The sequence below is a fragment of the Electrophorus electricus genome, chromosome 3 (assembly GCF_041902795.1).
Source record: "Electrophorus electricus isolate QZ-2024a chromosome 3, ASM4190279v1, whole genome shotgun sequence".
Classification (NCBI taxonomy): domain Eukaryota; kingdom Metazoa; phylum Chordata; class Actinopteri; order Gymnotiformes; family Gymnotidae; genus Electrophorus; species Electrophorus electricus.
Window position 1 is genome coordinate 38,776,668 of NC_137499.1, and position 19,454 is coordinate 38,796,121.

At 46.2% G+C, this 19,454-nt stretch overlaps 2 protein-coding genes across 5 annotated transcripts; one reads left to right on the forward strand and one right to left on the reverse strand.

The window, feature by feature from the left end:
- Positions 1-231: 231 nt before the first annotated feature.
- On the reverse strand, positions 232-5,852 carry si:ch211-195b15.7 (chaperone Ric-8A). Of its 2 annotated transcripts, XM_081711518.1 has the most exons (12): positions 5,494-5,846; positions 5,040-5,087; positions 4,256-4,336; positions 3,431-4,101; positions 3,150-3,285; positions 2,789-2,977; positions 2,569-2,663; positions 2,132-2,282; positions 1,927-2,022; positions 1,646-1,790; positions 1,053-1,323; positions 232-947 (listed from the first exon to the last, which is right to left on the reverse strand). In XM_081711518.1, the coding sequence occupies exons 1-12, from the start codon at positions 5,581-5,583 to the stop codon at positions 812-814; spliced, it is 2,109 nt and encodes a 702-aa protein (XP_081567644.1). In that variant the 5' UTR covers positions 5,584-5,846; the 3' UTR covers positions 232-811. The 2 variants fall into 2 exon arrangements, with proteins under 2 accessions (XP_081567644.1, XP_081567645.1); XM_081711519.1 differs by lacking the exon at positions 232-947 and having other exon boundaries at positions 1,178-1,316; positions 5,494-5,852.
- A 2,518-nt stretch (positions 5,853-8,370) lies between these two features.
- On the forward strand, positions 8,371-18,016 carry scaf1 (SR-related CTD-associated factor 1). Of its 3 annotated transcripts, none has more exons than XM_027014697.3 (10): positions 8,371-8,885; positions 9,545-9,598; positions 9,746-9,862; positions 10,013-10,089; positions 10,400-10,500; positions 10,630-14,376; positions 15,059-15,141; positions 15,256-15,567; positions 15,722-15,850; positions 16,291-18,016. In XM_027014697.3, exons 2-10 carry the CDS (start codon positions 9,545-9,547, stop codon positions 16,447-16,449), a joined length of 4,779 nt encoding a protein of 1,592 aa, XP_026870498.3. In that variant the 5' UTR covers positions 8,371-8,885; the 3' UTR covers positions 16,450-18,016. The 3 variants fall into 3 exon arrangements, with proteins under 3 accessions (XP_026870498.3, XP_026870497.3, XP_081567637.1); XM_027014696.3 differs by having other exon boundaries at positions 8,371-8,538; XM_081711511.1 differs by lacking the exons at positions 8,371-8,885; positions 10,013-10,089.
- Positions 18,017-19,454: the final 1,438 nt, after the last annotated feature.

Consider the following 19,454-nt stretch of genomic DNA (forward strand, 5'->3'; position numbering starts at 1 on the left):
CTCGGCCCGTTCCTGTGCTGCACTTCTAGGACAGGCGCTGGAGAGATGAGACACGGTGCCAGTTAGCTAAGCTTGTTGTGGAAGAAAGCACACAGCGCTGAGGAATCAAAGCAATGCGTTACAACATGCCGATTTGATTAATGGTGCCTCGGGCTGCAGTAATTCTTACTACTGCATGAGCGTTTGCAACGGTGGGCATGCAGTGAATGAAAACGGTTCTCGGAGAACATAGGAAATTTAATGTTTTTTATTTAGCTCATAATACTCTTTCATTACAGTACAAGCTGCATTTCATTTGAACCTGAGCAGTTCTCTTCGAGGTAAACACTCCACTCTTGGGAGGGGAAAAAAAATCCCTCAAATCTGTAGAACTACATTTCCTGTAGTTACCATGGCAACGCAGCCATGGCAACACTGCCGGCGTTTTCTAAGTGTGTTTGTCTGTCTGTGGCGATGCCTGTCTTTCTTTGTCTCTCTCCTTCTTCCGCTCCCCTTCGCTCTTTTTCCACTCTCATTCTCTGCCATTCTATTGCTGTCCTACTCGCTTTAAGATGATTAAAGAATTTCCTCGTATAAACACACGTTTTCTTTTGCACATAGAACAGAAAATTTCATTTTTTCAGTTGCATATTATATATTCCTAATGCTTCCTTCTCTATCTTCTCCAACCAACTGTAGCTTCACTAATTTTCTCCTTTATCTTTTTGTCATCCCTGTTTCACCCCTTCCCTATTTTATCTGTTTTTTTCCACCTGTCTCTGCCTATCTCCACTTTCCTCTGCCCATCCGAAGCCCCTCTCTCCTTTTGGTCCTAATCTACTTCTTCACTGTCTACCCCTTCATTCTCCTCCCCCTCCTCTTCCTCCAGGGTGTTGTTCCTCATCTGGCCACCAAGTGGCACCAGTCTGCCATCTGCTGCTACCCTCATTGGCTGAATGATTTTGTGCCTGAAAAAAAAAAACAGAACCGTCAAAGGCAAACAGAAGGCCACCTAGAAGAAGAAAAAAACAGTTTACACACACACACACACACACACACACACACACACACACCTGGAGAGCATGTTGAACATGTTGACAAGGCGTGAGGCTTCGGCCTCCTTCTCCTCCTCGCTCATTCCTTCCATGGGGTTGGGCTGTGGTTCCTCCACCTGGCCCGTCACCGGGTTGATCCTGTCCCGGACATTCCGGTACTCCTCTGTGTCCGAGTCAGAGTCACTGGAGTATTGTATCTGAGAGGAGGGCCCATGGTCCCACAGGAACCCCTGCTCAGCCAGGAGTCCTGCTGCATTACCAAAGCCCGTGTACTTCACGAACCTGCTCACTAACACACACATGCGCACACGTACATACACACACACACACACTGCATTTTTTATACTATTAAAAGTATCAAATTCCTTTTGCATTGTGGGAACAATTATGACCAATAGAAATGGTAAAAATTACTTGGGATAAAATTTTGTAAAATCATATCAAGTTTATGTGGAATATCCAAGTGCAGTATTAAAAATCTGGGCTGTTTTCACTGTTAATATGTGGGAATCTGGTGTGATGGTTATAGGGGTATAATATGAGGGTTACATGTGAAGGAGATGCCTATTTCAACAGAAAAAAATGTACATGAAGAAAGTGACTTCCTGTACCATTTTCCTTGCACAGCACGAAAAGCAGCTCAGCGGAGCAGTGTTTGAGATCCGTGTCCACATGGGTCATCAGTCTGACTAGCTTGTTCCTGAGGGCGTTTCCCTGCTCTGGCCTCAGAGCCACCTCCCTTAGCGGTGGAAGGATCTAACCAATCATAGTGCATCACATTAGCATATGGTCACTCCCACACAGAAGTAGTGGTGTTAAAGCAGCAGACTGGTACGGCAGTGTTCGAGTTGTGTAAACACAGGGAAGCGAAGTGGTGGGTGAGGTTTGGCACCTGTTGTTTGAGATAGTGTCGGGTTTCCCTGTGTGCGCGGCAGCTCTCCGTCAGAAGGTTTAAGACTGGAGTTAGCTTCTCCTTCAGCTTGTGACCCTTAACACACACACAAACACACAGACATACAAACAAATACTCATATCAGGCATGCACATGCATATCTCATGTCAATTCCTCATTCTTTCGCGCTCTCTCTCTCTCCCACTCGATCCAGTCTTCTCTCCATGAAAAGCAGCAGGGCATGGACGCTGTCCATGTTGACTCCGTGGGACACCCTGGACTCCTCAGACAGGCGCACAGAGAGTAGGACATCCAGACATGCCAGGGGGAGGACAGACAGCAGGTTCACCGTATGTCTGTCAGAGTGACCGGGGTCAGGGAAAGGGCAGGGTTCACACATTAATATCTTACTATCCACTCTATCGGACTGGAACCAAATATCTGCTAATGTATCTACTTCTATTTACTTAATAGTTTAAGGTGTATTTTTGATGTAGTTTAATCCGTTCTCAACCAGTACTCATTTTGGTAGATTTTTAATCTCAAAGCGACTATTCTGGTAAAACAAAGTTTAAATAAATAACATGAAGCGGCTTTATTTAGAGTTTAGTGTGCTATCGTAGATCTGCATCTGTTTCTCACCCTTGTAGCTCATCTGCTAAATCTTCCTCTTCAAAGGAGATCAGCAAACAGTGGCGCAGCATTGCCACTAGATGGCGATACAGAGCCTCATCCTCCTCCAGGTACCATGAGTGAGGCAGTGAAATTCAGGCAATTATTAGTGGGCTGTTACTAATGACAGTGGGGTGTTATATGGATTTCTGCAGATAATCCAAGCCTATACAGATGGGCAAAAGTTTACCTCATCAGAAATTTGTCTGCGCACCGTGTATGTGACGTTGAAAAGGCTCTTAAGGATCTCCATGGCACGCTGGGTGGCATCCTTACTGATAGGGGGCGCTGTGATGTCCGTCACCACCTCAAAGCCCTCAGCCCAGCGCACTTCCAAACACTGTCCCAGTGCAGCAGTGAGCATGGACACACCACGTGCCTGTCTCCACACAGAGACAGGAGACACAGGTCAGAAACCTGCCCACTAGGCAGTGTAGGAGCATGGATGTGCCAGTCTCCACACAGAGACGCTGAAGGAAGCGAGAACTGACTACTGCCCTCTCAGGTGACCAGCGCTTTCCGGCCACCCCCGATCCCTTACCCTCTCTTACCTGCTTAAACTGTTTTCTGAGCTCCGGCCGTAAAGCAGTCAGCAGAAACAGTAAACGCAGGTCATAAAATTGCCCACTGGGGGGTGACAGAGAGTGAATGCCATTCTGCAGCTTTTCAGACAGCCCCGTTAAAAGTCTGGCCAAAGACGAAACGAGAAAAACGAAAAAGACAGGTTGGGCTAAAAGACGAATTTGTCATATAGCTAAGGGATTGATTCAGAATGTAGTGTATATGCTTCCTTTCCTCATTTGAACTACGACTAGAGAGACCAGTTTCTCACCTCAGGGCACTAGCTCTCTCTTGCGCCCTCTGGCTGTTGTAGATGACATTACAGAGAGCCTTCATTGCCTCCTTCCTCGACGCCTCCCCGTCATCGTAACACGCCTCCCCCTCCTCTTCACTCTCTCCCCGGGCATCCCTCTTTCCCCTGGCCAGCATGCCGCTGTGATTCTTGCCGTACCTGCTCGGCTGGCACCGCTCATAGCATGTCTCTATGACAACCTCTCCCGGCCGGCCACGCATGTCTGGGGGAGTGACACGTGGTTTAGAGCAACAGGAGCCCCTGGGATGGCCTGTGGGTGCAGCTGCCCCAGCCGGCGTGACCTCGGGTGCACTCTCTGAGAGTGCTCGGTTAGAGTTAGGAGCGGCAGTACCGGAGTCCGCCCTGGTGCCGGGGTTCGAGTCTGTCTCCCTGTGTGTGCAGCCATCAGAGGTGGAGCTGCCACAGCAGGAACCCTCCCCCTCCCTAACCTCCACCTCCTCTTCTTCGTTTGGGAGGGGCAGGCAGGTGATGCCGGCCAGGCGGGCGAGGGTGAGGATGGCGGAGTCGGTGATGAAGGGCGCCTGTGCCTGCCAGTCACGGGACAGGATGCGCAGGGTGCTCAGACACGCCCTCAGTACTCCTGGCTGCAGCTGTGATTGAACAAACCAGATCAGGGCCGCGGCCAGCCGCTGTGGAGAAGGAGGGGAGGAGTGAGAGAAAGAGGGGAGAGAGGGAGAAGGGGGGAGGGAGATGAAGGGTAAGAAAATACATGAGTGCAGTGTGAGAGAGCACATCTGGACAGCCTTGTTGGGAACGTGACCTCCCAGCCACTCCCTTACTCACCCTGCGTAAAATAAGATCTTCACTCTCCTCGCCAGAGTCAACATTGTAATCAGAGCCAGGGATATAGCTCTGCACTTCATTCTTATGGAACCGAGAGAGAAACCACACACACACACACACGCACACACACACACACACACACACACACACAAATGCACGCACGCACGCACACACACAAATAAATACATACATACATACATACATAAACAAGATAGAAAGTAAGTAAAAAAGGAAAGAAGAATAAAACATTAGAGAGGAAACTTTGGAGCTGAGAGCAGCACGAGCCATTCTGCTGATGGCTCCTCTTTCTGGGTCTGTAACACTTTCTCTTTGACATGTCCTTCTCTTTGCTCATTTTCTTCACTAGGACTCCATGATTTATTCTTTTATGATTTTGATTACTCATCTTTTCGTCTCCCCCCTCTATTTTCTCTCTCGCTCTCTCGCTCTCTCTCTCTCTCCCTCTCTGCTAGCTGCCTGTAGCGGTGTTCCATTCATCCATGCAGGAGCATAATGAGAGGGAATGGGCACAGGGAAATGGTGAGTAATAACATATTCACAGCACTAAGGATGAAAGAGAGAGAGGGAGAGAAAAAGAAAGAGGGAGACAGGGAGACAGAGACGTGAAGGTGGATAAGGGATGTTTACATTAATAGCTGTGTTAATCTTGCCTGTCTGAGCTGTAAGATTGAGGGCAGGGGATTGGATTGAGCACATGCGAACACACACACACACACACACACACCCACAAACACCCGCCCACGCACACACACTCATCCCCTACCTTACTCCTCTCCTTTCCTCCCACACTGTAGAAGAAACACTGGGAGTGCTGAAGGGAGAAGCAGAGGAGACACCATCACAGACTGAGGGCACAGTAGGAAGTGGAAGTGAACTGTAATTACACTAATCAACTGCCCCAAAAACATGCACTAAATCATGCATCAAATACATGAATCATCACCACGCAGGCTTTAGCCCCCAGCGCTGTTGTCATGGAAACGGTTGTCTATGCCTTTGTGGAATAGTAGCACTTTTTAATCATCCCAACCACTCTGTTTTCACACCCGCTGGATCTCGGCGACTCAGATGCCACAGAGTGTGCAGAGCGGGACAGAAGCAATTCCAGCTCCACGTTGCTACGCCAGACACCACACCTTCACAGGTGTAGTGTTTTTCGCTCATAAAATCGTTGCTATGTTCATTGATGTGCATCACAAGTGAGAGGGCACACATACCTCTGTGTTGTACTTGTCCAGCCATGTTCGGACACTGTCCTGGTCACCGCGTTCGATGCTCTGAACGATCCTCTCCACACTCACATCCATGGGGCCTCCTTAAGAGTCAAACTCCTCACTAAAACTGTAGTGATGTATCAAAAAGGAGTGTTTATGCAGTTTTGGTCCTGGAAAAACACTTCAGGCCTACAGTATTACTCTAAATCTAGTGTGCATGTTTTAAAAGCCTCATGTACTGCTGTTTTTTCTTTTGCCCTGCCTGGGCTAATGGCTGGAGAGTGCTGCAGTGAGAGTGTGTGTACCACCCCTCACTCCCTGCATGTAATCACACTGCAGTAAAACTCAGACTCAGACACGCACTCTTCCTCCTCTAATCCCCACCTGCCACAGCATGTCATTGAACACCGCACACCTTCACACGTTTGGCATGTGGTGAGTCTCAAGTCCAGCGCAAACACAGTAGCGCTGGGTGGCAGGCCACAGTCTGACTGCATTTTTATTGTCCACATATTATGCACTCTTCACATGTATGTGAAGAGTTACAAGTAGAACTTCCAGTATGTGTGTCTACAGGGAGAACTGTAAAATTATAAACAGTATATTTTTACTGTGATGCAAAATGTATTATTGTTCAAACACACACATACATACACACACACACACACACACACACACACACATATATATATATATATATATATATAAAATCATGTAGTGCAATATAAACTTTGGCTCATATCACCAAGCCCTAGATTTAAAGACAAACAAATATTTAACCAAACAAAGATAAACCAAGAGACAAACAGACACCGAGAGTGAAAGAGTGAAGAGAAGGAGAAGGAAGGGAATGGGACATAAGCAGAAGGAGAAGGAAGGGAATGGGACATAAGCAGAAGGAGAAGGAAGGGAATGGGACATAAGCAGAAGGAGAAGGAAGGGAATGGGACATAAGCAGAAGGAGAAGGAAGGGAATGGGACATAAGCAGAAGGAGAAGGAAGGGAATGGGACATAAGCAGAAGGAGAAGGAAGGGAATGGGACATAAGCAGAAGGAGAAGGAAGGGAATGGGACATAAGCAGAAGGAGAAGGAAGGGAATGGGACATAAGCAGAAGGAGAAGGACAGAGCCAGAGACATGACCTGCTGTCCTAGTCACAGGCAGAACAGAGGCCTGATAAGGGATCCAGAGTGGCTTGTCGGGGTTTAATAAGGGTGATTAAGCAGATGGAGGGAAGTGGAGGGAATGTGCACATAAAGCTAATTATTTGGACTGACTGCAGGTGATTAATTGGAGGCGGATATTGAGGCACAGCTCAGTGATGGACCCACATATTGGTGCTACCCATTAACATGATGGGATGAATGAGAGAGTGGTGGGGTGGGGGGTGAAGTTGCAGATATAGTGACTCCAGGTTTCCCTGAAGAAGAGTATAGTGGAGGCACCTACACCATCAAACTCTGACAACACTGGAACAGGAGAGAGAATCAAGTACGTTTCTTTGTCATTTATATATGCATGCTTGTTGACATGCGCTCATTGGTTAATCTCGTTTATCTTCAGATGCTCTTAATTTTCACTGATTGTGATTTTCTGCCCTTTACGTTTCATTCTCTGAAATGAAATGAAATGAAATAAGATGTAATTAGATTTTTTTTTTTTAAGTAACTGTTCTTATTCTCTCTGTGTCCTTAACGTTTTGGTGTCACTTCGGCTGCAATGTGTGAATTTGACTTCTTCTATCTTTCCATATGTCTACTGTATTTTCTGGGCTGGGGGATGCAGTGTCACAGGCTGCTTGTGGTCACGTTATGCACCGTCTCTCTGGTGACTCCTAGTGGTGGATTTGGTAACCGCAGGCTGTGTGGTATTCAGTTGGTAGAAGCGCTTTTATTTATATGTGGTGAGAAAGAGAATGGTCCGGTCTCTGTGGTGAAAGGATGAAGAGGAAGAAGACATGGAAACAGAATGCAAAAATATAATATGCTTGATATAAATTGCTTTGGTCATTGACCGAAGGTTCCGATGTTTCCTCATCAGAATCACCAAACTACCTTAAGTGAAGATGTAACAAATAAAAACCAATAAAAGCACTAAAGTATCTTGTCACCTGTGAGTAACTGATTTATATGGTTATAAATTTGTATGGTTATACATTTTGCACTGATGAGGAATCTCAGAGATTTAGCAACAACAAGCTAACCGAGATAACTGAAGCTAAATCTGTACAGGCTAAGTTTAATAGGTTTAGACAATTTAGCCTATTAAGAGGTAGCCTACATTATTGTTTACACATAGTATTGAATATAATTGAGAAACATGAAAAGTAACTTTAACTTGGTAAAGATCAGCTTTGCAAATTGTCTTGGCAAGTCAGATACTCTATTTCAAACAGACTTTGGTTTAGTTTAGCTCTTTACAGCATACAGTAAATTAAATATATAATGTTAGTATGAATATTACAAGGTCTCAATAGGTCATAATAACATATATCTGTATTATTATCTCATATATGTGTAGTAATTATGTAACAACAATCAATGTAAGGTAGAATTTATTGTTTTAGTTTTAAAACTTGACCAGAACTAGGAAACATCTAATGAAAGGAGAACATGTTTTTCCCCTAAACATGTTAAAAGTAAAAGATGAATGTATAGTACACAGGTCCAATATGTCCAACCTTATGCTACGTTCGCTGTATTATATTAACTACACGTTGACTTTTTTTTTTTTTTAACTGATCCCGAACTTAATATAGTGTGCCGACATCCGTTCCAACAGGAGGCAGTGGAGTTTAAACCTAGGTAAAATAACTGATGAGCGAGAAAAAAAGCGCAAACCAAAAGAAAACTACATTTCCCACAATTCCGTACTGGCTGTTTTACAGTGAGGGGAGTAAAATGGCGGATTAGGATGGGATGGGCCTCTTATTGTGTTCGTAGTAGGAAAATGTTTCAGCCTTTCATATTCCGTTTTAGAGGATACTGAAGTGCTTTAAAGCATCAAGACTGTGGAATTCACCTACTGCCATAACGCTTCCTGGTGACGGTAAATAATTTTGTTAGCTTAGCTGCAGTTTAGCCTGCTAGCTAGATGGAAGATCAGTTCAGAGTCAGTCGATCTCGCAGCTAACCTGGCTAGCAGGCTACTGAAACCGAAACTGGGACGCTAGCTAGCTAGGGACTGCAATAGCCAGCTGAGTATTTTCTTTAGCAAATAACGCATGAGGAACTATCTGTCATAACAAAGCACACGCACAGCAGCGGTAATAGCTGAACCTCTGCATGTTTGGCCATTGAGTTATTTAAAACAACCCCGATTTTTAACAGCTAGTTAGCTGGGAGAGCTAATCCGCAATAAGGTAGAAGTTAGCTGGCTGTCGACCAGAAATCTCGGTATGTGTTGTCATTGTGGAGTGGATGGGTGTATGGGGATGGTTGGTGAATGCTTTGTCGTTATTTGAAAGGTCATCGACCAATTGCAAGTATTAACAAGCAAATAGGAGATAGAGAAACGTCACGCACCATATTGGCTAGCGAGCTAGCCTGCCAGTTATTGGATTTTCAGTATAATATCGCAGCACGGCACCATGCGCTGTACTTGCAGTTCCTGAGTGATTTTGGACAGTTAATGCCAGTCAAAACACAGACTGTCTCCTCGACGGTGACACGCAGTCCATCACAGACCTTATGTTATATTCAGACAGCATGCTACATGAGTAAAAGTAGTTAAAAAAAAAAAGAATTTCGTTGACTTAACTACTGTTTCTTTGGTCGATGGTTAGCTTTAGTGATTCCGTAATAGACGTTTGTTTGATAGCAAAATTTTACATGAGAACTTTTATTGATGGAAACTTTTTTTGTGGTGGCGCATCACCAAATTTTACGTATAATGCCTAAGACTTATCCTAATAGTCTTAGTTATTCACTGTATGCATTCGTGTGTGTGTGTGTGTGTGTGTATGTATATATGTGTACATATATATCTCACACTTGGAAGTCTGAATGAAATTGTTATATTGACAATTATGGGTTTTTATTCCAATGTCTCTTAGATGGGTGCAGATGGGCAATATGATGGTGGTGAAGCGGGCACTCTGCAAACTAAGGTCAGTGCCCGTTTACACGATTAAGGGGCGCCTTTTTATATGGATCATGTGAAGGTTAGATAGCGTTTGTGTGTTGGCAACATCACTCCATAAAAGCCAGATGATGAGGTTCACTCGCGTTTGTCTGTCTGGTGTGTCCCGTCACAGCCTGAGCAACATTCAGATGAAGAGGAAGAGAAGGAATCTGAGGAAAACAGAAGGACAATCGGTCTAAGGTGTTACCAAGGAAACAGAGAGTCCACAGATGATGAGCCCAGTGAGCTGGTAATGTAGAACGAACGGCCAAAGCATCAATCTGTCACAGGAAGTGAGCTGTATCGGTTCCTCCTCTTTCATTTGGACCATCTGTCTGTAATTCAGTGAGCACAAGAGGTTGACCCAAGTGTCATGTAAGTGTTTGGTTTGCTTGTGTAGGGGGCTTCTACTGCTAGTTTCTCCAATACTGCATTCCTTATGCCTCAGCTGTGCTCTCAACATCAGTTCTCTGACAGGTAGGTGTAAGAGAATATGAAGTGTTAAGTGTGCAGACAGACATTTATGATGCCTCTTGTCTTTGTTTAGCCTACATGTTAGAACAGATCTGTTAAATCTGATCTTTATAGACATGATGTTGGATTTGAGACACTTGCGGTGTCTTGCTTGAATGTTTAAGTTTGATGACTTTACATAATCTCACAGCAGATGATTGTCTGACATCTCAGTGCTCTGTGGTCACAGGCTATTAAATGCTCTGTGGGAAATATATTTGCTAAACTACTTGGAAGATCGCAATGCTGATATAGTGTTATTGTCCTTTTCAAGTGATTTGGATGTGGAACTCACAGCAGAGGTAAGGACAGAGGGTGCTTCTTCACTGACTTTGTCAGTGCCTGTTTTTCTTCATTTTGGCTTCAGAAAGGCAGGTAAGTTGTTATATGTAGCGTGGCTTATTTTACACCTAATGATCTATGTAGGTCATTTATGCTACTTAAATGATCTGTTGTGCTACTAAAGTGTGACACTTCTTCCGTCCTTTTTGGTGTTTCTTTTAGGATCCACATCTGATGGACAGTACCTTCCTTTAACAGCCTCTAGGCTAGAAAAGGCCTTAACAGACTGCACTTTGACCCCTGCCCCTTTCCGCAAGTGGACAGCAGCTCTCCATCAACCTGTAGCACATATGCCCAGGTTGTCGTCTTTCTGCCCCTCTCAGAGGGTGATGGAGACTGCCAAAAGCCCTCTCCCCTCTTCCCCCTCAGCGTCTCCCTCATCACCTTCTTCTGCCCCCTCCTCTCCCTCCTCATCTCCCTCCTCATCATCCTCTCCTGGAGGAATTGGAACAGGCTATCGTGAAGACGAGGACAGTGGCCATGCTGGAAACGGCAGGGTCAACAAAGCAACGGGAGACGGCGTTTCGTCCACCTCGTCTTCTCTAGCTCCGCCTTCGCATGCTGCCCCTCCCCCATCATCTCCAAGCGCATCACACCGTCTTTCTTTGTCCCCCCGCATGTTCGGAGATGGACAGCGGGAGGGCCCAGAAACTGAGATGTACGACCCCTTCCACCCCACAGAAGGAGAGGGAGAACGAGGAGTGGCTGAGGAAGAGGAGGAAGAGGATGAAGAAGAGGGAGACAAATATGATCCATTTGAACCCACTGGCTCTCCGGCCTCAGAGAAAGAGGATGAAGGGGAGCTGGCAGGTAATCGAGAAGGAGGAGGTCGAGTTGGAGGCACACGACATGAGCACCATGCAAATGAGGAAGGGGAGACTATTGCTGAGGCGGCTGGTTCGCCTCCAGACTCGACAGAGACAGAGACGCAGATCCCCATTCATGCTTCTGAGGAAGCAACAATACACTTGAACAGGATCAGGCCCCTTAGAGAACGAATGAGGGAACAGAGGAAAGGTGTGAGAGAGAGAAGAATGGATGACTCTGAGCATTCTGAGATAGAAGAAGGGGAGATTGTGGGTGCCAGTGACAGAGGGAGGGAAAGAGAGGTGGAGAGAAGAAGGGAGGTGCTGCTCCCATCCTCTGGAAGTCCTTCCTTTCTGCAGGGGGGAGGTCTTAAGCCTGAGAGGATTCTACGGGTACTGGATGGTGAAGGTTTCATATCAGTCCGAGCCGAAGGAGAGTGGAACAGGGAACCAGCTCCCCCGGTGGGCGTTGGAGACCTGCGGCGGAAACTCACCATCAGACGAAAAGAGAGATTCCGATGCCGCTCCTCTGCATCTGTATCACCTGCTCCTCCAGCTGACCTGCCGCTACCTCCTCTCTCCCCGCCTGCTTCCCCGCCCCTGTCCACGGAGAAGGTGAATCGCAAGTCATCTAAGAGCTCCAAGGAGAGGGACCGACGCAAGCGGAAAGAGGGGAAGGGGGAGGAAAAGGACAAGCGGAAGAAGAGGAAAGAGGGAAAAGTGGATTCGGGTCCGGAGAACAAGGACAGGGATCATGATAGGAGGAGCGGAAGAGGGGGGAAAGTAAAGGACAAGGACAGGGATCATGAGAGGAGTGGGAGAGGGAGGAAGGACAAGGAGAGGAGGAGAAGTAGCAGAAGTGACAGTCGCAAGAGGAAGAGTAGACGCCAGAGCACTCCGGAACTTTCCTCGCAATCCCACAATGCCTCGCGGCACGCCCCCAGTCACAGGTCCTGGTCTAGTCCCTCAGAAGGCTACCACAGGGGGAGAGAACGTGATAGAGACAGGGACAGAGAAAAAGAAACAGAGAAAGAGCGGGATAGGGACAGAAATCAAGAAAGAGACAGATACAGGGACAGGAGGAGAGATGACAGGGACAGAGAAAGAGAGCAAGACTCCAGAAGGAAAGAGGGAAGGAAGAGAGATCGGGATGAAGGAAGCAGAAGATCGAGTAGCCGAGAGAGGGGAAATACAAAAAGGAAGAGAGAAAGCAGCGAGAGGAGAGACAGGGAGAAGGAACGAGAGCGAGACAGGGAGAGGGACAAGAGAAGAGATGGCCGACCTGTTGTACCTCCGTCAATTCAGGACCTGAATGGCTCTGACCTTTTTGCCATCAAACGAACTATCACTGTTACCACAACACCCACTACCACCACCACAGTCCCCAGCTCCCCAGCGCGTGCCCAGGATTATTCCCAAAGTCCCACACAAGGCTCGGACAAACCCCGCAAACGCAAGAAGAAACGAAAGAGGCGCTCTGATGACGAAGAGAGAGTGGAGGAGGAGCACAGGAGCGGGTCTCACCCTACCTCCCTCACTCCTCCCCACTACCCCAGCTACGAATCGGACCACGTCTCCGACCACCAGGATCTGGACATGCTGTCTTTAGATGGAGAGGCACTGGATTCTGATTATCCTTCGCTAGAGGATTCTCCTCTGCTGCCTCCTCCTGCCCCTGAACCTGCTCTCCCTAGTCCCAAACCCAAATCTGCAGCCCCCAAAATCAGCCGGCACCATCAGAAGAAGAAATCCAGATCCAGCAGCAAAAAAGTGTCTGAGTCCTCCACCTCGTCCTCTTCTCACAGACCCAAAGCAAAAAGTAAAAACCTCTTGCCCTCGCTCTCGCCACCTCTGTCTGCTTGCTCTGGCAACACAACTTCCCTTCCGCCCAGTGCCTCCTCATCCACCACCACAAGATGTCGGAAGACAGGGAAGGAGAAAACGAGCAAGAAGGAGTCTGGTCGTTCTGGAAGGTCCAAGAAGATTGGAGGAAGCAGCAGGAAGACCAAGCTGCAGTCCAAGGTCTCGGTGCTGGTGCGGGAGGGTGTGAGCAGCACCACAGGAAACTCTAATAAACTGGGTATTGACCTTCTTGGACCTGCTGGGGTTGTGGGTGGGGCCTCGGGGACTTCGGTTGTGGGAGGGTCTATCGCTGTGGTGTTTCGTCGGGACAACGAGAGTCGGTCTCCGTTCCTGAAACCCTGCTCAGAGCCGCTGTCCTTACCCAGCAGAGTCAAGGAACTGGGCAAGACAGGAAAGCAACGCAGCACCCTCGCTCCGCTCTCCTCCACCAACCAGACGGGCCTGAAGTCAAAGAAAGCCAAGCCAAGCTCTACCACCTCCACGTCATCGTCTGCATCGTCTCCTACATCTTCCTCAGTGGCTAAACGCCGGCGGAGACCGGGAAAGAAACCCAGAGAAAGGGGCCTGGCATTGGATGGTCCAGATGTTAAAGGCGCTAACAGCAGCACTTTAGCCTCTGCTTGGGCAGGAGCAGGCACTGACATTCAGCCTTTGGGTGGAGTCGGTCCTAAACCGTCCAGTCCTCCCTCAGCTCTTCCAGGCCCCACACCTTCATCATCATCTTCCTCATCTTCCTCTTCCTCTTCTACCAGTGTCCTTCCGCCTTCATCCTCACCCCCTCACACGCCCCCACTGTCTTTGCCGCCCTCTCGGGACATTAGAGAATCTTCTCCAGACTCTCAGACTGTAGACAGCAGCTGCAAGACACCAGAACCATCCTTCCTTTCCGAGGAGTGCCCGGCTCAGTCACAGTCCGTGCAGCTTGTGTCCTCCAAGTCACCCACTAGCCCGCCACAGTCAAGGGGTGACAGCATATCGCAGTCCGCCTCCAAGCCCCTCCCCCCAGACGACCAGAAAACATCGCCTCCATGCTCCACTTCTTCATCTACCTTGGCGGGTGCATCCCTCTCTCATCCCATTCCTCCACCTTCTGCGGACCCTTCCTCATCCTCCTCATCGTCAGTGTCATCCTCTTCGGTCAATAAGCCCCCACCACCCCCACCCCCACCCCCTGCTGTTCCACCCTTGCCCTGGAGCCTGCAGGCAGGGGTGGATTGCACAGCAGGAGGTGTTTTGGCATGTAAGTTTCTTTTTCCTTTATACCCTTATAGACACCGAGTACATGGTAGCTCAGTGGTTAAGGTACTTAACTAGTAATCAAAAGGTTACCAGTTCAAGCCACACCATCATCGCCAGGATGCCACTGTTGGGCCACTTGAGCAAGGCCCTTAACCCTCAATTGTTCAAATTGTTCAAGCTCTATATATCTCCTTCCAAGTACCAAGTAGTGGTGGAGACCTTGTTCTTGTGCACTTAGTATTAATTGAGTAAACTAAAAACATAAGTAACTGAGCTGTTGTGTTTTCAGCTAATTACTGAATAGCTTGTTGTATAAGCAGTTTTTTGGTAACGTGTTTTTCATTGGTAATTAAACAATCAAATATAAGTTGACTAAACAGTAGTAATGATCAAAGCCAATTGCTGATCATGTTTTATCAACAATCATGTTTTAATGCATCATGTATCAAGGTATTCTGTCAGTCATCAAAATGACTGATTTCCGTTCTCTGATAACATCTCCTTAATTATCAGACGTCCCTAGTTATCTGACCAGCATGTCAAACCAGTAAACAATTATGCAGTGCTTAAAATGAAACAGGTCACAACCCCCCCCCCCCCCCCACACACACACACACACTCAAGCTATTGAGCAGAGTGTAGTGAGACATATGAAAGTGTAATGCAGTGTCTCTGTCTTGCAGTGACAGCTCTGCTGTTTAAAATGGAGGAGGCTAATATTGCCAGTCGAGCCAAAGCACAAGAGTTCATTCAGGCCACAAGTCAGGTGAGGTGATGGTACCTTTAATAAAGTCCGCATGGGGGTTTGGTTTTATGTAGCTAATTCTCAAATTATGGTTAATTCTCAAAGGTGTTTCCTTTTTTTTTTTGGTTAAAACAGATTCTCTCTCAGGCTAACCAGAACCAATCACAGACACATCCTTCGTCCTCCTCCTCCTCTTCTTCCTCACAAGTCCCTCCCCCTCCATCACACGCCCTGCCTCCTGGTCCAACTCCAGCGCAATTTATCCTCCACGGCTCCCTTCCATTGGTCGGCTGCACCAAAACTCCACCTCCTCATTTGCATCCTGGACTTTCACTGGGTGGTGGATGTGCTCAGACACCACCTCCTCCATTGTCTACAGGTCTGTCAGTAGCGACAGGGGGTGCAAGTGAGACCAGCTGGGACAGTGAGAGTAAAGACCCCGATAAGGTATTTCTCCCTGCTTGGCAAGTTTAATACTACTTTCTTTCAATTACATGCTCACCCTTCACAGCCTCTGTCTGTTAAATGTGTTGTTGCTATGCCTTGAAATCGATTTGTTCCAGTGTGGCTTTTTTCCCCTTTACCTTTTTTCCTCTCTCAGTATTTAAAGAAGCTGCACACCCAGGAGAGGGCAGTAGAGGAAGTAAAATTGGCCATTAAGCCATACTATCAGCGCAAGGACATCAACAAAGAGGAGTACAAGGATATCTTGAGGAAAGCTGTGCACAAGGTAAACTGAGCTCCCCTTCTTAAAGGTGCTTCATCGATAGAAGCTTAGCCAACCCTCACCTTTGTTTGCACTATGAGGAGACAGGTGGTGGTCTAAAATAAAACTGCAGTCCATGGAAGGTTTCCAGGTTTATTGATCTTTGCTGTGTGCCCACACACACACTGAGATGAGCCATTTGAGCGTGACCCTAAATATATGGTAAAAGGGTGGAACGAATAGTTCTGCTATTCCAGCACAGCTGTGAGTTCTGAAGCCTTGACTTGGTCTGCTTGGAACTAGAGCACAACACAAACGTGGGGTAAATAAGGTGTCCTTGGGTAATGGGCTGCGTCGTAACCAGCTTCAGAGGATGAGCTCTCTTCACACTGTTTCAGAACATGCAGCGTCATGACACACACTTTTTAAACACACACTAATTAAAGCTTGTTTGTCTCCCTCAGATCTGCCACAGTCGAACAGGCGAGATCAATCCAGTGAAAGTGAGTAATCTGGTCAAGCTGTACGTCCAGAGGTACAAGTATTTCAGGAAGCACGGGCGCAAAATGGATGAGGAGGACAAGGAAGACAGAGAGTCCACCTCTCTGCACTCTTCAACGTGATTGGACATGGACTGCTTTTAATGCTTCGTTCTGATTGAACGAGTGCCTGAGGACCCTGCCTGTATCTTTGCACGTGATTGGTGCCTGCGGAAGCAACCAGGCGAAAGAAGTTACTGTTCTTGCACCGCTCCTCACGTGCAGCTAATGTGTAAACTCTTGAACACCGATCCCCTTCCTGTCTGTCTTTTTGTTTTGCAGTCCAGACATATGATTAAAGGAGTGTGACTCATGCTTTAAAAACATTACAAATTCAGGAGGGAGAGAGAAAGAACCATCTACACATATTTCCTGTCTCTGTCACTCAAACTTTTCCATATTGTTAGGACACTACATAGGAGTATTTTCCTTCTCTGTGATTTACATAGGTCAGTCTGTGTGAGAGAGAGCTGAGTGAGTGTAAGGATGAATGACTTTCATTTTATCTTGTTCTTTCTTTTATGTCTTTACTGTGAATGTCAGAATAACATTGGGCTCATCTCTGCTTGTAGTTGGAGAATATTCACATTTATTATACACCCAGAACCTCAGATGGGGTCAATCTATAGTTATAATGGATGATGTTATATTATTAATACCCCCCCTCCCCCAAACAAGGTTCTGCTCATTTAATGATTGTAAAGAGTAAACATTACAAATGTGTGCAATGTGTAGGAGGTTCATGTTCACATTTTTTTGTTTTACTTTGTTTTTTTCCTTCATGTGAGCAAAACTATTGCTCTATTGAATCACGGTCCTTCTCATGTCGATTTCATCGTAGCAGAAAACCAGGGGCTCGGGGTGGTGGACTGACTCTCAAAAAGCCAAGGAGTGGGGCTGTACCACTGCCTCCCTCCACCCTCGCCTACCCAGAAGTACTGGGGCACACCTGGGATGAGTCACATTCTGGAACAGCTGGAGAAATGCATGTATCTTAGACTTTATTTGTACTTCAGGATACTGTAATGACTGGGAAAGGTCATTCGCCAATGCAGAGATATAAAAGCTGAGTGCCAGCACCCATTACCAACCTTCTGACATGTTTCTTGGGAGGAGGAGGTTGTTCTTGCACTCCCTTGTGAGAAGCCTAGCGTCCTGCAGATCTTTCTCTTTGGATGGCCACCACGAGGGTTGCAGACGGGATAAGGAGTGGACGATAAGAGCATCAGTCTGAGCCACGTGCTGATGGGACCTCCCTCCACAACTTCATTAACTGTTTTTTTTTTAAAAAAAAGGCAAATAACATTGTCCTCGTAATGTGTGTTAGGTTGTTACTGGCATTACCTTAAAAATATGGCTAGCATAAAGACTCAAACTGTTGCACAAGTGATGTAGAAAATATATTACTAAAAAAACTGGCTGAGTTTGAGGGCCACCAACTACAACGTATCTCTATAAATCATGTTAAACATGGAAACTTCTAAACAGCTAAGGAAGGTTTTGCTTTGTCTTTTTTGATAAATGATTATTTTACCTGAAAGAGGAGACATGGTAACAGTTAAGTGTGGAAATCTGGTGGGTGGTAAGTAATTTGGGTGAAAACTGTTTGATTCCTCACATATGCACTCTGATTAAAGGAAATGTATTTACACTTTATTTTAAAACCTGCATTTATGCAGTTAGTTTTGTGATAGTATAATCCATGTAATATTTTTGTTTTCAGAGATTGAGTTATGTTTCATAGAATTTTTCTCTACTCGCGGTAGATGTCCTCAGCCCCAGGTGGTCTGTTGTTTTCCAAGATGCAGGAACAAGGAACCTTTCAGTTAACAGCCACTTTATCAGACGCGTAGGTAGTTACAGAGTGTGGTCTCATTCAGAGGACCACAGGTGGCTTCTTCACTCTCTTTCTGATGACACACCAATCAATGACCCGCGTTTGTTCTGCCGTGAGATCAATGCTGATTATGCGATCCCTGCATGCACACCTGAGTGTGCTGTGTTGACTGTACAGGGAGCAGTTCAGAAAGTTGACAATTCAGCTTCTCATGATGCAGTCAGCACATGCTGGAGAGAGTGAGAGTGAAAGAAAGAGAAGTGAGAATTAGGCTGACTCCCTCTGATTATAAACATCCAAAAAAAGATCCCTAAATGTCTGGATGCACCTAAATTCAGGCCCCAAAGAAACAAGTTTAAAACGCTGCAGAGCTAAGAGCAAACCCCCGAGAAGAGTCCCCGCAGTCAGAGTGTCCTGAGACTCAAACAGGCTGTAGCACACCACAGCATTGACAACATATCTAGAGCACTGGGAGAACCAAATCCAGGCTCAAAATAAATGTAAATGTTTCTTTGCAATAAAAAGATAGTTCAGATGAACCGTATCTCCAGAGCTTCAGAGATGTACAGCAGAGAAGGATCCTGACCAAGTATCAGCTCAGTGACCACAGCCTGGCTGTAGGGCAGGTATTAAGAGTCCTGGCTACCCAGAGAGAAGAGAGTGTGTTGTCACTCTTAGTGGCGAGGTGGAGACAGATGCAGTTCCATCATCACTGTCAAAATTCAAAACAAGTAGAGAACATTTCAAAGACAGATTTAAACAGCTAATCCCAAACTATGAAACACAGAAATTTCAGATAATTCTGGGAGAGGAAACACCCCCCTTGTTGCACCTGAGAGACAGTGGGTAACACCTACCTCATCACCCTTAACTACTCACACCATTTATATACTATAAGACTATAAGTGTGTGTGTGTGTGTGTGTGTGTGTGTGTGTGTATGTATATATATATATATATATATATATATATATATATATATATATATATATATATATATATATATATATATATATAGTTCAAGTTCAAGTTCGGTTTATTCGTCATATACATAGTCATACACAGTATAACGCGCAGTGAAATGGTGGAGAGTGCTCTGTCCAAACTGAGGAAGAGAAAACGGGTGCATAGAGAAAAATATATATATGCAGATAAATATATATATTCCATTTCACCATTTGCACCATTTCACTGCGTGTTATACTGTGTATGACTATGTATGTGACGAATAAACCGAACTTGAACTTGAACTT